We start from the raw sequence: 18,405 nt of genomic DNA, 5'->3' as shown, positions 1-18,405 counted from the left end.
CACTTACAACCGTCAGTTAATTGTATACCATTTGCTATTAACAGTCATTAACTCTGTCAGACCTCTTCTGGTATCAGTAGTTTAAAGTATCGTGAAGTGTGGACCTGATGATTGATTGATTGGTTAATCTTTTGCTATGAGCTGGCGTTGCTATAATGTTGATAATGATTGTTATTAATGAGAAAAAAAGGTTTTACAAACATTCCTCTCTGGGCGTGTTCCATAATAATAATAATAATAATAATAATAATAATAATAATGTTCCGTATGAGCAGGTTTCATCTTCTGAATAATAATAATAATAATAATAATAATAATAATAACAATAATAATAATAATAATTGTAAAAATAAACAACAAGTGAAGGGAAAATTGCCGAAATTAAATTTTCTGAAAAAAAAAAAAAAACAGTACAATATCATAAGACATTATATACATCCGGACTGACAAAACAAAAATAAAAATCAAAGTAAAAAAAAAATTGACCAAGAAGCCATTGTTTTTTCAGGAAAAAAAAATTAAAAACTTGAAAACTTGAAAGCAATTGGTGGGATCGACCACGTGCATCCTCCCACGCCGGGTAATATTCGCGTTTCCGGACCCGTATCCGGATCGAGCCCAAAATCCTGTCATTTCTCCCCTGGCCCCTGGCCAACGCGTGGACAAAATTTCGTGGAATTTTATTGGAGAGTTTTGTAGATTTTTGTAGATTTTTTGTAGGGATCTTCTGGACGCACAGACCAGAGTCTGATGAATACCAAATGAAATGAAACTTGGAATAAGCAGCAGGTTTTGGGTAGGTGGGTGGAAGGACAGGAGAGAGAGAGAGAGAGAGAGAGAGAGAGAGAGAGAGAGAGAGAGAGAGAGGCAAACGTATTCTTGAGTCAAGTTTATTCACAAAAGCCTCAATCCCCCCCCCGCCCCCTTATCCATTCAAAGGAAGATCACACGGTGTATTGACTCCCAAAACAATTTGTTTTGGTAAACGTGGGGGTGGGGGGAAGGGGGGATGGGCCAGCTGGAACGGAATCCAACTCTGAATAATGAGAGAGAGAGAGAGAGAGAGAGAGAGAGAGGTAGGTGGAATAAATTATTCAGAATTACCAGGATAGAGTTTGCATGCGCCCACACGGTGAATGAAAGGGAGTGAGAGAGAGAGAGAGAGAGAGAGAGAGAGAGAGAGAGAGAGAGAGAGTAATACAGAAAGAAATAGAGAGAAAGAGAGAGAGAGAGTGGGAGAGAAAAAGACATGGGTTCTCACCTGAGGGTGAGATATAGATTGAGATTTATACTCAGCATATATATGTGTGTGTTTATGAGAGAGAGAGAGAGAGAGGAGAGAGAGAGAGAGAGAGAGAGAGAGAGAGAGAGAGACCCAATCACTTCAAAAGTCTATCATATCATCATATTCCATATCTGAACTGCGCCACCTCTCATGAACATGTTCAGTTCCCGTACAGTTTCAGAAATCCCCTCCCCCCTCTCTCTCCCTCCTCCCTCCCTCCCTGACTCTCTTATTCACTGCATTATCCATCCACCCCTCTCCTCCCACCCCTCCCCTATCTTCGTAATTCCAGCTAGCCTACCTCCTACGCCTCTACTTAAGGTGAACTCGTGACATTGTCGATTAATTAATATGCTCACTTTGTTTTCACCTGGGGCTATTATCGGATTGTGCCTCGTTATGTGGACGTTCTGGCGTCACCACTTTGCTTGGGGAGCAAGCAGGTGCGCTTGCAGGCACGCAAGCACAGACACACACACACACACACACACACCACATATTGGTTGTGTTTTCCTATGCCACATATATATATATATATATATATATATATATATATATATATATATATATATATATATATATATATATATATATATATATATATATATACTTACTTAAATTCTACGGCTAATACCCTCCACGCTCTGATTAGCCGTCATCCAGCCCGGAACCAGCCTCCCTTATCGCTTGGGGAAATCATCCGGTGACGGAAGAAAAAAAATACGCCCAAACAACTGCAATAAAATCCATTTGAAGAAGACAAACGGCAACGGGGAAAAAACCCCCACAGGGGGAAAAAACCCCACAGGGGGAAAAAACCCAGAGGGGGAAAGAAATAACAAAAACATTTAGGGGAAAAAAGAATGGGTTGAGTGCTACGTAACGAAAGAAGAAGAAGAAGAAGAAGAAGTAAATAAGACTTGTGGTCAAGCCCTAATTATTAGGGAGATGGCAAAAGGAGACCGTGCAAAAGGAGAGAGAGAGAGAGAGAGAGAGAGAGAGAGAGAGAGAGAGAGAGAGAGAGAGAGAGAATAAACTTCCCTATTTGCGAGAGAGGGGCCTGACGAAAAATACGACCTTCAGACTTTACATTTATCTGTCGGGGCGCCGCGCCGTAACTTTATACCTTTATTTTGACGTGACGCGAAAGGGGTGGTGTTTGTGGGGGGGGGAGAGGGGTGAGGGGAGGTGGAAATGAAATAAAAGAGGGATAAAAGAAAAAAGAAATAGAGGGAGAAATGGCGAAAGGCCCCTATGGGCGATTCTTCGCCTGCGACAGGCAAACACCATCATTGTTAGCTCTCCTCAGACGTGAAGTCCATTCTAGGGCGGCGCCCCCTTCGCCAATCTGCCTCTTGTGGGCCTCCCCTCCCCCTCCCCTCCTCGTAGGCCTACGGAGAAACCCTTGTTTTTGCGGACGCGAAGCGAAATTAAGACGTAAAAAATTGGCCCGGAAAACCGCCATGCGAATTTCCTGCGACACACAAACACCATCTTTGTTGATGCTCCTCAGAACCTGCTGAATCAGTTTTAGGGGGCCCTGGTCTCTCCTGTGGGAGTAGAGGAAAGGGGTTGGGTGTTCCTACCCTTCCTCGCGTAGGCCTAAGATGGGGGACACAGAGAGAGAGAGAGAGAGACAGAGAGAAGTAAGATTCATGTCCCTGAATCCACCAGAAGCCTTTTAGCAGATCGTAAAATAGGCTAATGGTAATTCCTTAATCCGGCAGAGATGATCACGCCAACTGTCTCCTCCTCCTCCTCCTCCTCCTCCTCCTCCTCATCCTCCTCCTCCTCCTCCTCCTCCTCCTCCTCCTCCTCCTCCTCCTCCTCCTCCTCCTCCTCCTCCCCGGCCGCCGTCAGGAGAAAAAGCAATGGACAGTTAAAAATGATTTTCGTGTCTCGAGATTAAACCTTCCGAAGGGACGGCTCTTTGGCAGGAGTTTTCTCCTTCCTTCCTTTTCCTTCCTGACGCGTAGGAATCCCATAGATCCATGAGGCCCGTGAAGGAAGTGTAGGGGAGGGGGAAGGAAGGCGGCACAGGATAGCTAGAAGGACGCTAGGGGCGGGGAGGGGGGGGGGTGGGATCCCGAAGTCCTTGGAGTTAGTAGGAACAGGACACCAATACACCTCTTAAAGTATTCATAGTATCTTGAGTACTCTGAGGAACACAGCTACTCCCGTAGGATAACCTTATTTAGGATTTGCCTGCTTCTGAGCCTTTGGGGCGGGGGTTAGGAACAGGAGTACTCGAAGGATCCTCTCGTCACATCCTAGGAACACCTCTACATCCCCAAAGCATCTTTGAGTACTCAAGGGAACATACCTTTCCAAAGGATAAACTTGTTTAGGACTTACTTACTCCTCAGAGCCCCGTGAGTATTCAGAGGACTCCCAGAGAATCTTTGAGGACCCGAGGAACAGATGCCTTTTATCCTTGGAGTCCTATAAAATCCCGGAGCATCTGCTAGGACCCAGGTGTGCCAGGTAAGTAATTAAAGGATCCCCGAGAACTGAAGATTGTCATGTAGGAAATCCACAGACTTCTGAAGGTCTCGGAGAATCTTGAGGACTCTGGGTGTTCGTTATCCTTCCAGCCCTTATGCAAAGGTCCCTTAGGCCTCAAGGGACCTAGGAGTTTCTGAAGGATCTTGGGTGACCCCTGCAGCACACCACAGTACCTGGGAGGCTCCTGAAAACCTCACATTTATCAAAGGATCCCTTAGGACTCCGGAACACCCCCATAGGATTCCACAGGACTCCAAAGGAACCACCCGGAATATATGGAGGACTCATGAGGACTTCATAGACCAAAAGAACCTCATAGGATTCCTAAAAATCCTGCAGGACTCCACAGTGCTCCGACGAATCCCAGAGTATTTGTTGAAGAATCTCTGAGGCAGGATTCCTCAAAATGAGCACTTAAAGATTCCATGAATCCTGAGGGTCTTCAAAGGACACTTAAACACGCCACAGGACCCAGAATACCTGGAAAACTTCTGGGATCCCAGTAGGAACTCCAGAAGGACTCACAACTATTTCTTCTATTTGTCAGTTTAGACTGATATATATATATATATATATATATATATATATATATATATATATATATATATATATATATATATATATATATATATATATATATACATATACAGGATGGGGTTCCTTCGTTCATACTCCGCGTGGGCGAAGAGATGGAATTTGGGACGGGGTTGGGCCTCACTTACGCGTCGGGGCGAATGGCCCCCCCAGAAATGGATCTGATGAGATTTGATGGAAATGCTGAATCTCTCTCTCTCTCTCTCTCTCTCTGGTACTGTTTGTTGTTAGAATTCACGATTTCTCTCTCTCTCTCTCTCTCTCTCTCTCTCTCTCTCTCTCTCTCTCTGGTACCACTTGCTACTTGCTGTCAGAATCCACGAATTGTGTCACCACTGAAATCATGTAAATTTGAAATGGAATTGATTGAAATTTCGTAATGTGAAAAAATACAGGTTTTCTTGTTAAGGAATTATGTACATTGACAGAATATAAGGAACGAGAGAGAGAGAGAGAGAGAGAGAGAGAGAGAGAGAGAGAGAGAGAGAGAGAGAGAGAGAGAGCAAGCAAGAAAACTTCATAGGAAATATCAAAAAGTCATCACGGCATAAAACAACTCTCCCAGCCCCCCCCCACAAAAAAAAAATATGCTAAAAAATATGGAATAAAGAAATAGACAAATTTGCTTAACACCTTTGGCCATATCCCAAGAATAGACTACTGAAAGATTTCCCTCTCTCTCTCTCTCTCTCTCTCTCTCTCTCTCTCTCTCTCTCTCTCTATCTATTACCATTGCAAATTTAGCATTTGGCCAGATTGGGTTCCTTCCTGGCGTATTCATAAAAGGAGTCGGAGCGCCTGTGACACCTCCGGCGTAGGCTGTAATGGATTCTGATCTGCTGCATAACAGCCAGAACACAGCAGCTGCAGCAACAGCGAAACATCAACTAGAACAGCAGCAATGACAACGGCGGCGACGAAGGAAATATTTGTGATGATTTTGCTGTGCGAAAGGTTGGTGTTTATTATTATTATTATTATTATTATTATTATTATTATTATTATTATTATTTATATATATAGTGAGAGAGAGAGAGAGAGAGAGAGAGAGAGAGAGAGAGAGAGAGAGAGAGAGAGAGAGAAGAGCAGTGTTATCCCCACTACGTGTTTCACTACCGGGATCCCCAAAGGGCGTTTGCTGTAACCCACTTTTTTTTTTTAACCTTTTACTGTACCTCCTTCCCCGCTTTCTTCCTTCCCATCTTGCTGTCCAGCTTCTCTTACTATGATAGATAAGAGACAGGGGCAGTCTCTCTCTGTCTCTGTCTCTCTCTCTCTCTCATGGATTTTATTGAATTCTCATAATAGATGATAGGTAGAGATTTTATTGATATTCTCTCTCTCTCTCTCTCTCTCTCTCTCTCTCTCTCTCTCTCTCTCTCTCTCTCTCTCTCTCTCTCTCTCCAGAGCTCCCGGAACTCAGTTAACGCCTACGTACTTTAAACCTTGACCTTCTTCTTCTTGTGAGGGCGACCTGACCTTTTCACTTATACTTCGTCCGCCCCCCCTGAGAGAGAGAGAGAGAGAGAGAGAGAGATCTTTTGAGCATTTGGTGCCTCTATCTTCCTCTCTCCCTACTTCTTCCCATCTCTCTCTCTCTCTCTCTCTCTCTCTCTCTCTCTCTCTCTCTCTCTCTCTCTCTCTCGCCTCGACTCCAACAACATGACGGATCTATTATGAAATCCCAAGTTCCAGGTACTCGGTTGAATGCGTCAATAGGTCCCGATTATAAGTTGTCACTCTCTCTCTCTCTCTCTCTCTCTCGGTGTTAGGAGATTGTCAGGTAACCTTGAGGTGGCCAGATTTGTCCATTATGTATGGGGGGGGGGTGGGGTTTGGTTTTTTTTTTTCGTGGGGTTTGGGTTGTGGTCTCTTGTGGGAATTTGGTTGGAAGTGGGTGAGTGATTTGTTAGTGTGGGTGTTTGTGAAGCTTCTCTGATAATAATAATAATAATAATAATAATAATAATAATAATAATAATAATAATAATAGTAATAATAATAATAAAGTTAGCTTTATTTTCTTACATATGTATTAAGAATAAAAATGCAACTGTGACTCAGGAAAAGTTTTTGTGTTTGTATGTGTGTGTGTGTGTGTGTACAAATAATTAATTAAACCACCTTTGTAATTTTTCCACCCAACCAGAACAGGTTCGAGTCCTGTATGGGAAGTTAGATTTTACATTTTTTTTTATATATCTGAGGTTATCAGGTGTCATATATGGGTCCCCATAAAAAAGTGGTTATGACAAGCTTGATCGGTGAGAGAGAGAGAGAGAGAGAGAGAGAGAGAGAGAGAGAGAGAGAGAGAGAGAGAGAGAGAGAGCTAGTTCAGTTCTCGAGCCATCTGACGGAAGGGGATAATCCCAATTGTGCCTCTGCTAGCCCAGGCAGGTAATTAGGTACCTGGTGGTTAGTCGACTGTGGTGGGTCGCCGCTATGGTTAAGGCGAACATGGAGAGAGAGAGAGAGAGAGAGAGAGAGAGAAAACCCCAGTCATAAGGATAACTTGTCTAGACTGTCCTGTCCGTTATAGGGGTGGGGGGGAGTTGGTTGTTTGAGAGTTTGCAAGGTCAGCAAAACGGTTATAAGGGGGGAGGAACCCCCTCCTTTCCTCCCCCGTGGGATCGATGAGGGCAAAAACTCTGGAGATATGCAAGTGACTGACTGGTGGTCTTTTGTTACTGTCTTGAGATACCACCACCCCCTCCCCCTCCTCCTCCTCCTCCTCCTCCTCCTCCTCCTCCTCCTCCTCCTCCTCCTCCTCCTCCTCAAAATGAGATAGGGCCTTCCTCATCCATTCTTCCGCCTAAATTTGGCGATAAAGAGACGTCTATCTCTCTCTCTCTCTCTCTCTCTCTCTCTCTCTCTCTCTCTCTCTCTCTCTCTCTCTCTCTCTAATAGAAAGGTCAAGTTGATGTCGCCCTTATCGTCAGGAGAATCTTCTCTTCTGCCGGAGACGGTGCAGAAGGGAAAAGAGAAAAGAAGAAGAAGAAGAAGAAGAAGAAGAAGAAGAAGAAGAAGAAGAAGAAGAAGAAGGGAAATGACTCCCCTCCAGCGGACTATTTGTAACTTCGTCAGAATTATTAGTCCGTTGGATGAATCTCTCCCGCAGAAGGAGAGAGAGAGAGGTCAGCTGATGGTGTGCTGTCTGAAGGGGGGGGAGGAGGGTCCCTTACCAAAGCATTGCCCAAATCTTTTGTCACTCGCCTGCGGATCGAACCCGGCTTTCTTACAATCAGCAGACTATATTCTTATAAATATACATATATGTATGAATGTGTGTGTATATAAATATGTTAATTTTTGTGTATATGTATAATTGTAGCTTCACAAAAAGAATATATATAGTAAAATGTGTATTATATATATATATATATATATATATATATATATATATATATATATATATATATATATATATATATATATATATATATATATATATATATATATACATATATATATTTATATATATATAGAAATCATGTATTCATTTTATCTGTAATTTTAGCCTCATAAAGAGAAACTCACAAATGCATACACAGAATCTATTCTTCTTAATATTCTTGGAATGACTGACTGGGAAAATAGCGAACTCTCCCAAGAAGACTCTCTGTAAACAAACACTTTCTTGATGTCTTGTATTATTATTATTATTATTATTATTATTATTATTATTATTATTATTATTATTATTATTATTATTATTGTCAAGAAGTCAGGCACATAGGAAGGGGGACTTCGAGTATTAATAATAATAATAATAATAATAATAATAATAATAATAATAATAATAATAATAATAATAATAATAATAATAGTAATAATAAATCTTTTTACTCACCTATGCATGTTCGGCAGCAATCGTGGGTCGTGTAAATTGGGTTGGAGCAGAGAATTGGGGGGCAGGTCTTGGTCCTACACTGCGTTAGTCCGTCCTGCGAGGGAGAGAGAGAGAGTGAGAGTTAATTAGTGAGATAAAGAGAGAGAGAGTATAGATAAGTCAATGATTTTGGGGTGAAATTATTTTATAAGTATTTTGAAATAGAAGCTCATTACACTCTAAGAGAGAGAGAGAGAGAGAGAGAGAGAGAGAGAGAGAGAGAGAGAGAGAGAGAGAGAGAGAGAGAGAGTGCACTCGACTCGTTCACTCTGACAGGCATTGCTCAAACTTCCACCCATACTTTCACCATTCACTTCAACTTCTCCTCACCATCACCAGTCTTCAATCCCAACTTCTCCTCACCATCACCAGTCTTCAATCCCAGACACTCACGTTGCAATAGCATTCTTCAATCCCACCCATACTTTCTCAGCCATCACTGCTCTTTAATCACTGGAACCACTCACGCATTCACCAATCCCACCAGCTTCTCCTCACCATCACCAGCCTTCAACCCCAGATACTCACGTTGCAATAGCACTGCTCACACTTCTCCTCGGCCGCGTCGCTGTAATTTGACGAGAAAGTCTCTCCGTGCCTGTACAGTTTCCCAGCCACTTTGCAGGAGCTCGGGGTATAAGTCTCCCCGACGGCACGCCCTTTGTAGGTGCTCGAAGAAGGCGGCGAAGAGGAGGAAGAGGCAAAAGAGGAGGAGGAGGAGGAGGAGGAGGAGGAAGATCCTCCACCCGAAGTTCTGCTACCGCCATCCTCGCCGCTGCTGGCAGTGGCGGAGGCGTCTATGGCTGAAGAGGTCTCGTCGCTGGAACCTGGAAAGAGGAGGATGTAGAATGCTGGGGTATTTGGTGTCTTGGGTCTCATCGCTGGAACCTGGAAAGGGAACCTGGAAAGAGTAGGCAGCAGAATATTGAGGTATTTGGTGTCTGGGGTCTCATCGTGCTGGAACCTGGAAAAGGAACCCGGAAAGAGGAAGAAGTAGAATATTGGGGTATTTGATGTCCAAGGTCTCATCCCTGGAATCTGGAAAGGGAACCTGGAAAGAGGAAGAAGCAGAATATTGGGGTATTTGGTGTCTGAGGTCTCATTGCTGGAACCTGGAAAGAGGAAGAAGTAGAATATGGGGGTATTTGAAGTCTGAGGTCTCATCGCTGGAACCTGGAAAGAGGAAGAAGCAGAATATTGGGGTATTTGGTGTCCTGGAAAGAGGAAGAAGTGAGGTCTGAGGTCATCGCTGGAACCTGGAAAGGAACCTGGAGGAAGTAGAGAATTTGGGGTATTTGGTGTCTCTTCATCGCTGGAACCTGGAAAGAGGAAGAAGTAGAATATTGGGGTTTGATTTCTCATCCCTGGAATCTGGAAAGGAACCTGGAAAGAGGAAGAAGTAGAATATTGGGGTATTTGGTGTCTGCGAAACCTTGTATTCTTTGCCGCCCGTTCCAGAGGCCTCAGGTCTGACGTGACGTTAATGAATCCTGAGTTTATACCTTTTTGATATTTGTATTTAGGGTTTTTGCTTGTTTTCCCTTTTGAATTTTAAAAGTTTACTCACATTTTTATCTGTTCATTAATTTGTTATTTTTTCTTTTCTAATAAGTGATCTCTTCGTTCTGTATTGCCTATTATCTTCTGTTGCCTCTTTCAAATGAACACCAAAATATTCTTTGGAAGCTTGAATTTCAAGTCAGTGGACCCTGTGGTGGGTTGTTCCATATGAGTAGTATTCATCTTTTGAATAATAATAATAATAATAATAATAATAATAATAATAATAATAATAATAATAATAATAATAATAATAATAATAATAATTACAAAGTGCAGCATTAATTTTATTATGGCAGGTTTTGATAACTTTTGGGTTTATACCTTTTTATTAAATTTGTATGAGCACTGTTGACTCGATTTCACTTTTTTTTTTTACAAAGGGTATCGTTAATTTTATCCAGATGAAGGTCTTTTTGCAGTTTCCTGGTCCAAATTGGCTCGTTCCCTTGAATGTTTCTTTATTTTGAGTGATATTAACCGTGATTTTAGTAAGAAAGTCAAATTCAAGCTGTGAAAAGATCCAACCTGTGTAATTTGTAATCTTCAGAGCAGACACATATGCATAGTATTACAACCAAACAGATTGTGGATTCTGTTTATCTACTAGAAATGACAATAAGGGAGAAACAAATCCACCGTTGTGTATGGGTACAAACATGCTTAAAAATAAATCTCTCCAGAGAGCTTCTGGAATCTGTTCGAGTCCCCTTCTCAGTCAGCGAACAGATTCCCGGAAACAGATTCCCGGAAGCTTAGCTGAGGATTTGTTTCTCCATTCCAGGACTCAGGCTGCCATGAGTATTTTTTAACGACAATGATATTAATAATTTTGCTTTTCCTTATAAGCATGAAAGCACAGAAGTTGTTTTGCCTTCTAATTCTTAACAAATTTAGGAAATTAGGTTGATAACCAAGCACTCAAGAACTTTTGCAACAGATCCTGGAGTCTGGTATGAAGGGCAACAGGTCACAAGGAGGCCTGGAAAGCCGTTAAGAAGACTAATTGAAACAACATCTGATAACATCTGACAAGCAGGCCATTAAAATCTAGAAGACTTGTTGTAACAACTTCTGATCAATGAATGATAAACTGGTAGAAATCTAGAAGACTGATTAAAGCAACCTCTGATCAAGGAATGATAAACTGATAAAAAAATCCAGAAGACTGATTAAAACAACCTCTGATCAAGGAATGGTAAAGTGGTAAAAAATCTAGAAGACTGATTAAAACAACTTTTTATCAGTGAATGATAAACTGGTAAAAAATGTAGAACACTGATTAAAACAAGTTTTTGTCAATGAACGATGAACTGGGAAAAAATCTAGAACACTGATTAAAACAACTTTTTATCTGGATGATAAACTGATAAAAAATCTAGAACACTGATTAAAACAACTTCTGATAAGTGAACGACAAACTTGCAAAAAATCTAGAACACTGATTAAAACAACCTCTGATCAAGGAATGATAAACTGGTAAAAAATCTAGAAACTGATTAAAACTTTTTATCAAGGAATGATAAACTGATAAAAAATCTAGAACACTGATTAAGACAACTTCTTATCAGTGAACGACAAACTGACAAGACATCACCACAGTGACTCACCTACCTGGGGATCTAATTAAGGCCCTTACCTGAGCATATAGCACAGCACTCGCTCTGGTCTGGTTCACCTGTACAGGTGTCAGGGCACTGCTCGCTCTCACACTTGTAGTTCGGTTGGTCATCCTCCTGCAAGGAAGATTATTATTTTTTTACAAAATGGGTACAGGAAAAGTACAAAGTATTGGTATTGTTACAAAAATTAGTACAGTAGGTCTATAAAGTGTTATATTTTACAAAGGGGGTACAGTTAAGTATAAAGTATTGTTATTTTTTGCAAAATAGCTACAGTAAAGTACAAAGTTTTATTATTTTGTACTAAATGGGTACATCAGGCATAAAAATATTATTTTTTAAAAAATGGCTACAGTAGAAGTACAAGGTATTATTACTGATACAAAAATTAGTACAGCAGAAATACAAAGTAGTGTTGTTACAAAAATTAGTCCAGCAGAAACACAAAGTATTATTGTTGTTATGAAATGGGTGCAGTAGTTGTAAAAAGCAAAGAACAAATCATTATTATTATTATTATTCTTTTACTGCACCTCCGTTCGTATCCTCTCTAACAATTGATTCATAATGCAACTGCTTTGAGATTTTCCTCCTGTTACACCTTCCAAACCTTTCAGTTTCCCTTTCACCACTGAATGACCTCACGGGTCCCAGTGCTCGGCCTTTGGCCTGAATTTCATCTTCTCTTGTGTTCCAACATGGCGTCTGCCTCGCCAGGGAGAGAAGTCACCGAGTCCCAGTCCAGTAGTGTAAACAGGTCATTGGCTCCCTTGGTAAACACAGCTCTATCTTGGAGTCAGTGCTTCCCACGGGCTTCTCCAACAGGATGTGATAAGTTTTTAATGGGGGGTACCAGTTTTTGGGGGTTGGGGGTGGGATGGGCCATCCTAATTGACTCTTTTTTTTTTTTTTTTTTTTTTTTTTTTTTGTAGCCCAGGGCCGGAGATTGCGAGGAAGAGGAAGGGTTGTATTTCTTATTTTTATTATTATTATTATTATTATTATTATTATTATTATTATTATTATTATTATTATTATTATTATGCAGGAATTTGAGGCGGGACAATGGTGTCAAGAGACTTGTGACGAGAGAGAGAGAGAGAGAGAGAGAGAGAGAGAGAGAGAGAGAGAGAGAGAGAGAGAGAGACAAGGTAAGACTACGACTGAGAGAGAAGATAAATAAAATTTAGAGAGAGAGAGAGAGTTAAACGACGAGAGAGAGATAATATTGTAGATGGAGAGAGAGAGAGAGAGAGAGAGAGAGAGAGAGAGAGAGAGAGAAGGAAGATAAATAAAATTTACGAGCAGGAGCAGTTAAACGACGTGGCACAACTTGTAGATAGAGAGAGAGAGAGAGAGAGAGAGAGAGAGAGAGAGAGAGAGAGAGAGAGCAATAAACATTCCTGAGAGAGAGAGAGAGAGAGAGAGAGAGAGAGAGAGAGAGAGAGAGAGAGAGAGAGAGAGACTGTGTTTGAATTCTTGCGGGGATAAAAATGTGTAGAACCGGATGAAGTGTTTATTGAAACGAGAGAGAGAGAGAGAGAGAGAGAGAGAGAGAGAGAGAGAGAGAGAGAGAGTTCCTAATCCGTAATTGCCCCTAGACCTTTCCCTGGGGAACCCCCGTTCATATATCACCCGTCCGCAAAATGGGAGAGGCATTCTTGTTTACTCAATCACCCCCTCCTCCTCCTCCTCCTCCTCCTCCTCCTCCTCCTCCTCCTCCTCCTCCTCCTCCTCCTCGCCTGAGACTGGGTCATGGGGTACAATGGTGTTTATATATATATATGAGGTATTTTGTGGACTTAGAGACGGACTTATAATTGATCTATTCACAGACTTTCATTGAAGTCCATCTGGACTTTCTGAGATATATTGAGGGTAAGATAATAGGCCTGTTATCAATTCTTAGAATTTCAGTGAAGTCCTCCCAAGGTTTCGTGAGGTATTTTGCGGATTCAGAGACAGGCCCAAAATTGACCTGGTTGCAAAATATTAGCTGAATTCCTTCCAGAGATTTCTGAGATGTTTTTATATAAAAAATAGATACCATCAAATCTCTTTAATTTTCGCCTTCAACAAAATATCGTAGAGATTTAAATTTCTCAACACGAAGAAGTTAAATTAAAACCTCCTGGAAAAAAATGAGAGCTTAAAAAAACTAAAAGAATTTTTTTTTTTTTTTGAAGGGCCGGAGGAGTTTGTCATGAAACACTGTGATTACAAATAGGGTTCGAAATCCTTTCATGGAAGTTTGTGCCTTTGGAAACACGGAGGAAGAAGTAGAAGAAAGAATGAGGAAACAAGTAAAAATTGCGCCGAAGTTTCTTCGGCGCAGTCGAGTTTTCTGCACAGCGTAGAATGCTGTATTGAAACTCTCAGCCACGGCCCATGAAACTGTCAGCCTCGCCCCATGAAACTTTCAGCTACGGCCCATGAAACTCTCAGTCTCGCCCCATGAAACTCAGCCACAGTCCTGTGGTGGCCTGTGTTGTTGGCACCTACAGCGGTGCCAGGAGCACGATTATGGCTAACTTTAACCTTGAATGAAATAAAAAACCACTGAGGAGGCTAGAGGGCTGCAATTTGGCATGTCCGATGCCCGAAGGGTGGATGACCAACACACCAATTTGCAGCCCTCTAGCCTCAGTAGTTGTTGAGATCTGAGGACGGACAGACAAAGCCTGCACAATAGTTTTCTTTCGCGGAAAACGAAAAAAGGGGTCGAAGAAGAAAGACGGGAAAAAGCAAGAGACCAAAATGATGATATAATGAACCCCCTGAGTGAAAATACTCTTGGGGTGGGGGCGGGGGGCGGGGGGCGGTGGGGGCGTTGTTTGATTTACAGGCAACTGCAATTGGGCGGATGACGAATGGCGAGATTTTATTTTTCTCAACGCCATTAGGGTGTCTGCTAACCTTTGTCAAAAAGGGGGGGAGGGGGAGGAGGTGGGGTAAACGGTCCCTCTCTCTCTCTCTCTCTCTCTCTCTCTCTTTCTATTTATTTTATTTTTTTATACCCCATAGATGGCACTGGTGTCTTGTTTCTCTCTCTCTCTCTCTCTCTCTCTCTCTCTCTCATATGTACCTTCTGTTCTATAATAACAATATTTATTAAACCTTGATTTCTATTCCTCAACTTACTCAGACCTTGATTTGTCTTGTTTTTGTTTAATTTTTCTTTATTCCATGATTTATTAAACTTCTCTAATTCTACCATCATCTTTAATATTCACTTCTGTATATTTATGAGAGCGTTATTCATCCATTATTCCACCATTTATACTTTCATTCCTGTGTTTTGGTTCTATCTTCCAGTCACAACTAATACCTCACTTCAATTCCATATAGGAGAGTTGGTTAAACAGACCCTATACTCTCTAAGTCACAGCTAATTCTTTTGTGAATTTCATGTCATTTTTGCTTCAGTTGTTCAGTGATTGGCTCTTTTTTTTTTGTCATCCTAATATTATCTAGTATTACTAACATTCTCTACAAAGTTATCATGGCGTTGTCATTCCTTCACAATCTGCTAGTAACTCTGGAAAATCTTTCATCATTTCTGCAACTTATCTCCACCATCACCAGTCATCTATCCTACATTGCAGCTGCGTGCATGTTCCATTCTTCGCCAGTCTCCAAAAGAGTTCCTCTCATTTTAGTGCAAACTCAACTTGACCTTCAGTTTTACCACGAGTGTTTCCGAAGTTCAATTCTTGCATTTTGATACAATTTGATCTCTTCCTAATGGATACCATTGTAAGCTTGAATTTCAACGTCAGTGGCCCCTTTGGTGGGCTTGTTTCATGTGAATAGGTTTCGTCTTCTGAATAATAATAATAATAATAATAATAATAATAATAATAATAATAATAATAATAATAATAATAATAATAATAATATCAGTTTTGAATTTCAAGTCTGTGGCCCCTTTGATGGGATTGTTCCATATGAATAGGTTTCGTCTTCTGAATAATAATAATAGTAATAATAATAATATCGAAATTTCTATTTATTTTTCATGCTGTCACGCCCCCCTACATATCTGACACACCACAAACGTGGTGGCCTCATCACATGCCATGTTCATGTGGCATGTGGTCGATGCCTCGCATAAATCACTTGTGTACGTTTGGGTTAAATGAAAATCCGCTATGAGGCTTCATAGGGATTTATGTTAGTGTTTTGTAAGTTGTTTATTACCCTTTAAATGTGGAAAAACGGGATTTATCATATATACTCGTGTTATATATAAAATATAATCATATATACAATCATATATATATATATATATATATATATATATATATATATATATATATATATATATATATATATATTTATTTATTAAAAATAATCAACACTCAATCACGTGTGGAACATAAATAAATTTCTGACTCACATCAGGATCGAACCCAGGTCTTCCAGTCGGGTTGGCAGCGGTCTTGTCTTCCATTTGAAAGACCTGGGTTCGATCCTGATGTGAGTCAGAAATTCATATATGTATATGTGTGTGTCTACTATTTGTAAACAAACATCCTCTTTCGTCTCTTCTGAGAACTGTTTGTTTCCACCTATTTATCCTATTGTGGCCTTGTGGGGAGGGGGGAGGAGGAGGAGGGAGAGGGAGAGGGAGAGGAGGAGACCATCTCCTCCTCAATCACAGCGGTGGTCCTCATTGTGTCCAACTTCGCCTAAGCGGCGAATTATGCAAACCGCACAGTAGCAGCGGATTCGAGCGGACCTCCTCTTGGGGAAAGTTTGCCCACATTATCTGGCGTTTTGCACGATTGATTCATCCCGTTTTTCAGGGGTGGGCCAAGGGACGCATTTTTCGGGTGTAGGGGGCTTGCGGGGTTTGGGCAGGGGTGGGGCCACGGGATCGGTTTTTTGCGGGGGCGTGTGGGGGGGTGGTGGCGCTGACTGTGCAGATACATTCATCAAAAATGGCGAGTCAGCTAATATCCTTCCCTTGTTTTATTATGAGCAGTTTTTTTCCTTTTTCCTGTTCTCCTTTTTCTGCAAACTTGAGTTAGGTCGACGTGACCATATAAGGTAGGGTACGCCCTCTCTCTCTCTCTCTCTCTCTCTCTCTCTCTCTCTCTCTCTCTCTCTTCTCTGTTATCTCTTTCAGATGTTTGTTTTTTGAACATGCAATTGTCGTCTCCCTCTCAAACTTTTTTTTTTTTTATCAGATTCCCCTGCTCTCTCTCTCTCTCTCTCTCTCTCTCTCTCTCTCTCTCTCTCCTTCTTCTTCTTCTTCTTCTTCTTCTTCTTCTTCTTCTTCTTCTTCTTCTTCTTCTTCTTCAGTTCATCTTTTCCATAATTCTCCATCCATTTCTGGACCATAATTATATTTTCCCTCTCAAACTTTCCTTGCACTCTCTCTCTCTCTCTCTCTCTCTCTCTCTCTCTCTCTCTCTCTCTCTCTCTCTCTCTCTCTCTCTCTCTCTCTCTCGACAAAAGTACTTCTCGTTTCCGTCAAAACTTTCACACTTTGATTTCTTTTTTTATGTCTCGTCTACTCCTCTACTTTAAATACTTTAATCACTTGTAATGACTTTGAACCCTCCCGGATACTGTTTCTCTTCGATTCATGGGAGTACTCTCTCTCTCTCTCTCTCTCTCTCTCTCTCTCTCTCTCTCTCTCTCTCTCTCTCTCTCTCTCTCTGTGTCAGACTTTTTCTGTGATTTCGTAAATCATTCTCAACCATTTTTTGGTTGGGGAGTGTGAGTTTTTATGTATTTTATATTATTTATTTTATTAAAGGGAATATAGAAGGTAGAGAATAAGCTATTTATATGTACTATTTTCTATTTCTATGTATTCTATATTCTATATTCTCTTAAAGGAAATATAGAGGATTCATCCTAGGCAATAACATTGAAAGGTTTGGGATTGATGCTTTTTATATATTCTATATCCTAATTTCTGTATTCTATATTCTATGTACTCTTAAAGGAAATATAGAAGATAAAGACTGCGAAATCAAACTGAAGCTTTGGGGGTTGATGCTATTTATAAATTCTATATTCTATAGTGTATATTTTCCATTATATATTCTGTATACTATATTCTATATTCTATATACTTTTTGAAAGGAAATATAGACGATAAATACTAAACAACAGAACAAGCAAACTTTTGCAGTAGGGTTCCCTTCTGTATTCTCCATTTTATATTCTATATTCCATGTACTCTCAAAGGAAATATAGAAGACGAAAACTAAACTAACAGAACAAGCAAACTTTTGAAGTGGGGTCCCACGCAAGGGTTTGCAGACCAGAAACAATTGCACCAAGTTTCAGTATCCCCACTTTCAATTATTCGGTTTAATGACCAGGGACAAAACTAAAAAGAAAAATTTAAAAAAGGGGGTACGTGGCATCGAACCACACGCGGAACACGAGGCGAATCTGGGAGGATTATCGGTGAACGGAGCACTGTTTGGTGGATGGGTAGTTTGGGAATGTCCGAATGGGAAGGAAGATTTTTCCTGGAGCTACTTCGGCGTCTAGGCTTTCCAGATTCCTTCTGAGGGCTCTTGGGATCGTGCCCAGTGTTCCTGTGATTATGGGTACAGTTTCCACTGGCATATTCCATAGCCTTCTTATCTCGATTTTCAGGTTCTTGATACTTATCCGTTTTTTCTCTTTCTTTCTCATCTACTCTGGTGTCCAATGGTATTGCCACATCAGTGCGTGATACTTTTTCTTGATTTTGTCAATCAGCGCCATGTCTGGTCTGTTGGCACGTATCACCCTATCTGCATTTATTATTTTATTATTATTATTATTATTATTATTATTATTATTATTATTATTATTATTATTATTGAGAAGATGAAACCTATTCATATAGAACAAGCCCACCAGAGGGGCCATTGATTGAAATTCAAGCTTCCAAAGAATACGATTGTGTCACCAGGAAGAAATAAAAGGAGGTAAAGAGA

General features: G+C 40.7%; 1 protein-coding gene across 1 annotated transcript in view; it reads right to left on the bottom strand.

Annotated features, from left to right (window-relative positions):
- LOC136856119 (chordin-like protein 2) overlaps positions 1-18,405 on the bottom strand; it is a 97,899-nt gene that overhangs the window by 15,757 nt on the left and 63,737 nt on the right. The window contains exons 4-6 of the mRNA XM_067133768.1: positions 11,473-11,569; positions 8,802-9,100; positions 8,235-8,328 (exon numbers count right to left, since the gene is read on the bottom strand). Coding sequence (XP_066989869.1) covers positions 8,235-8,328; positions 8,802-9,100; positions 11,473-11,569 — 490 coding nt within the window. The remainder of the gene's footprint in view (positions 1-8,234; positions 8,329-8,801; positions 9,101-11,472; positions 11,570-18,405) is intronic.

This window comes from Macrobrachium rosenbergii, chromosome 34 (genome assembly GCF_040412425.1).
Source record: "Macrobrachium rosenbergii isolate ZJJX-2024 chromosome 34, ASM4041242v1, whole genome shotgun sequence".
Lineage (NCBI taxonomy): Eukaryota > Metazoa > Arthropoda > Malacostraca > Decapoda > Palaemonidae > Macrobrachium > Macrobrachium rosenbergii.
Note: the sequence above shows the minus strand (reverse complement) of the source record. Positions and strands in the feature narration are given on the sequence as shown.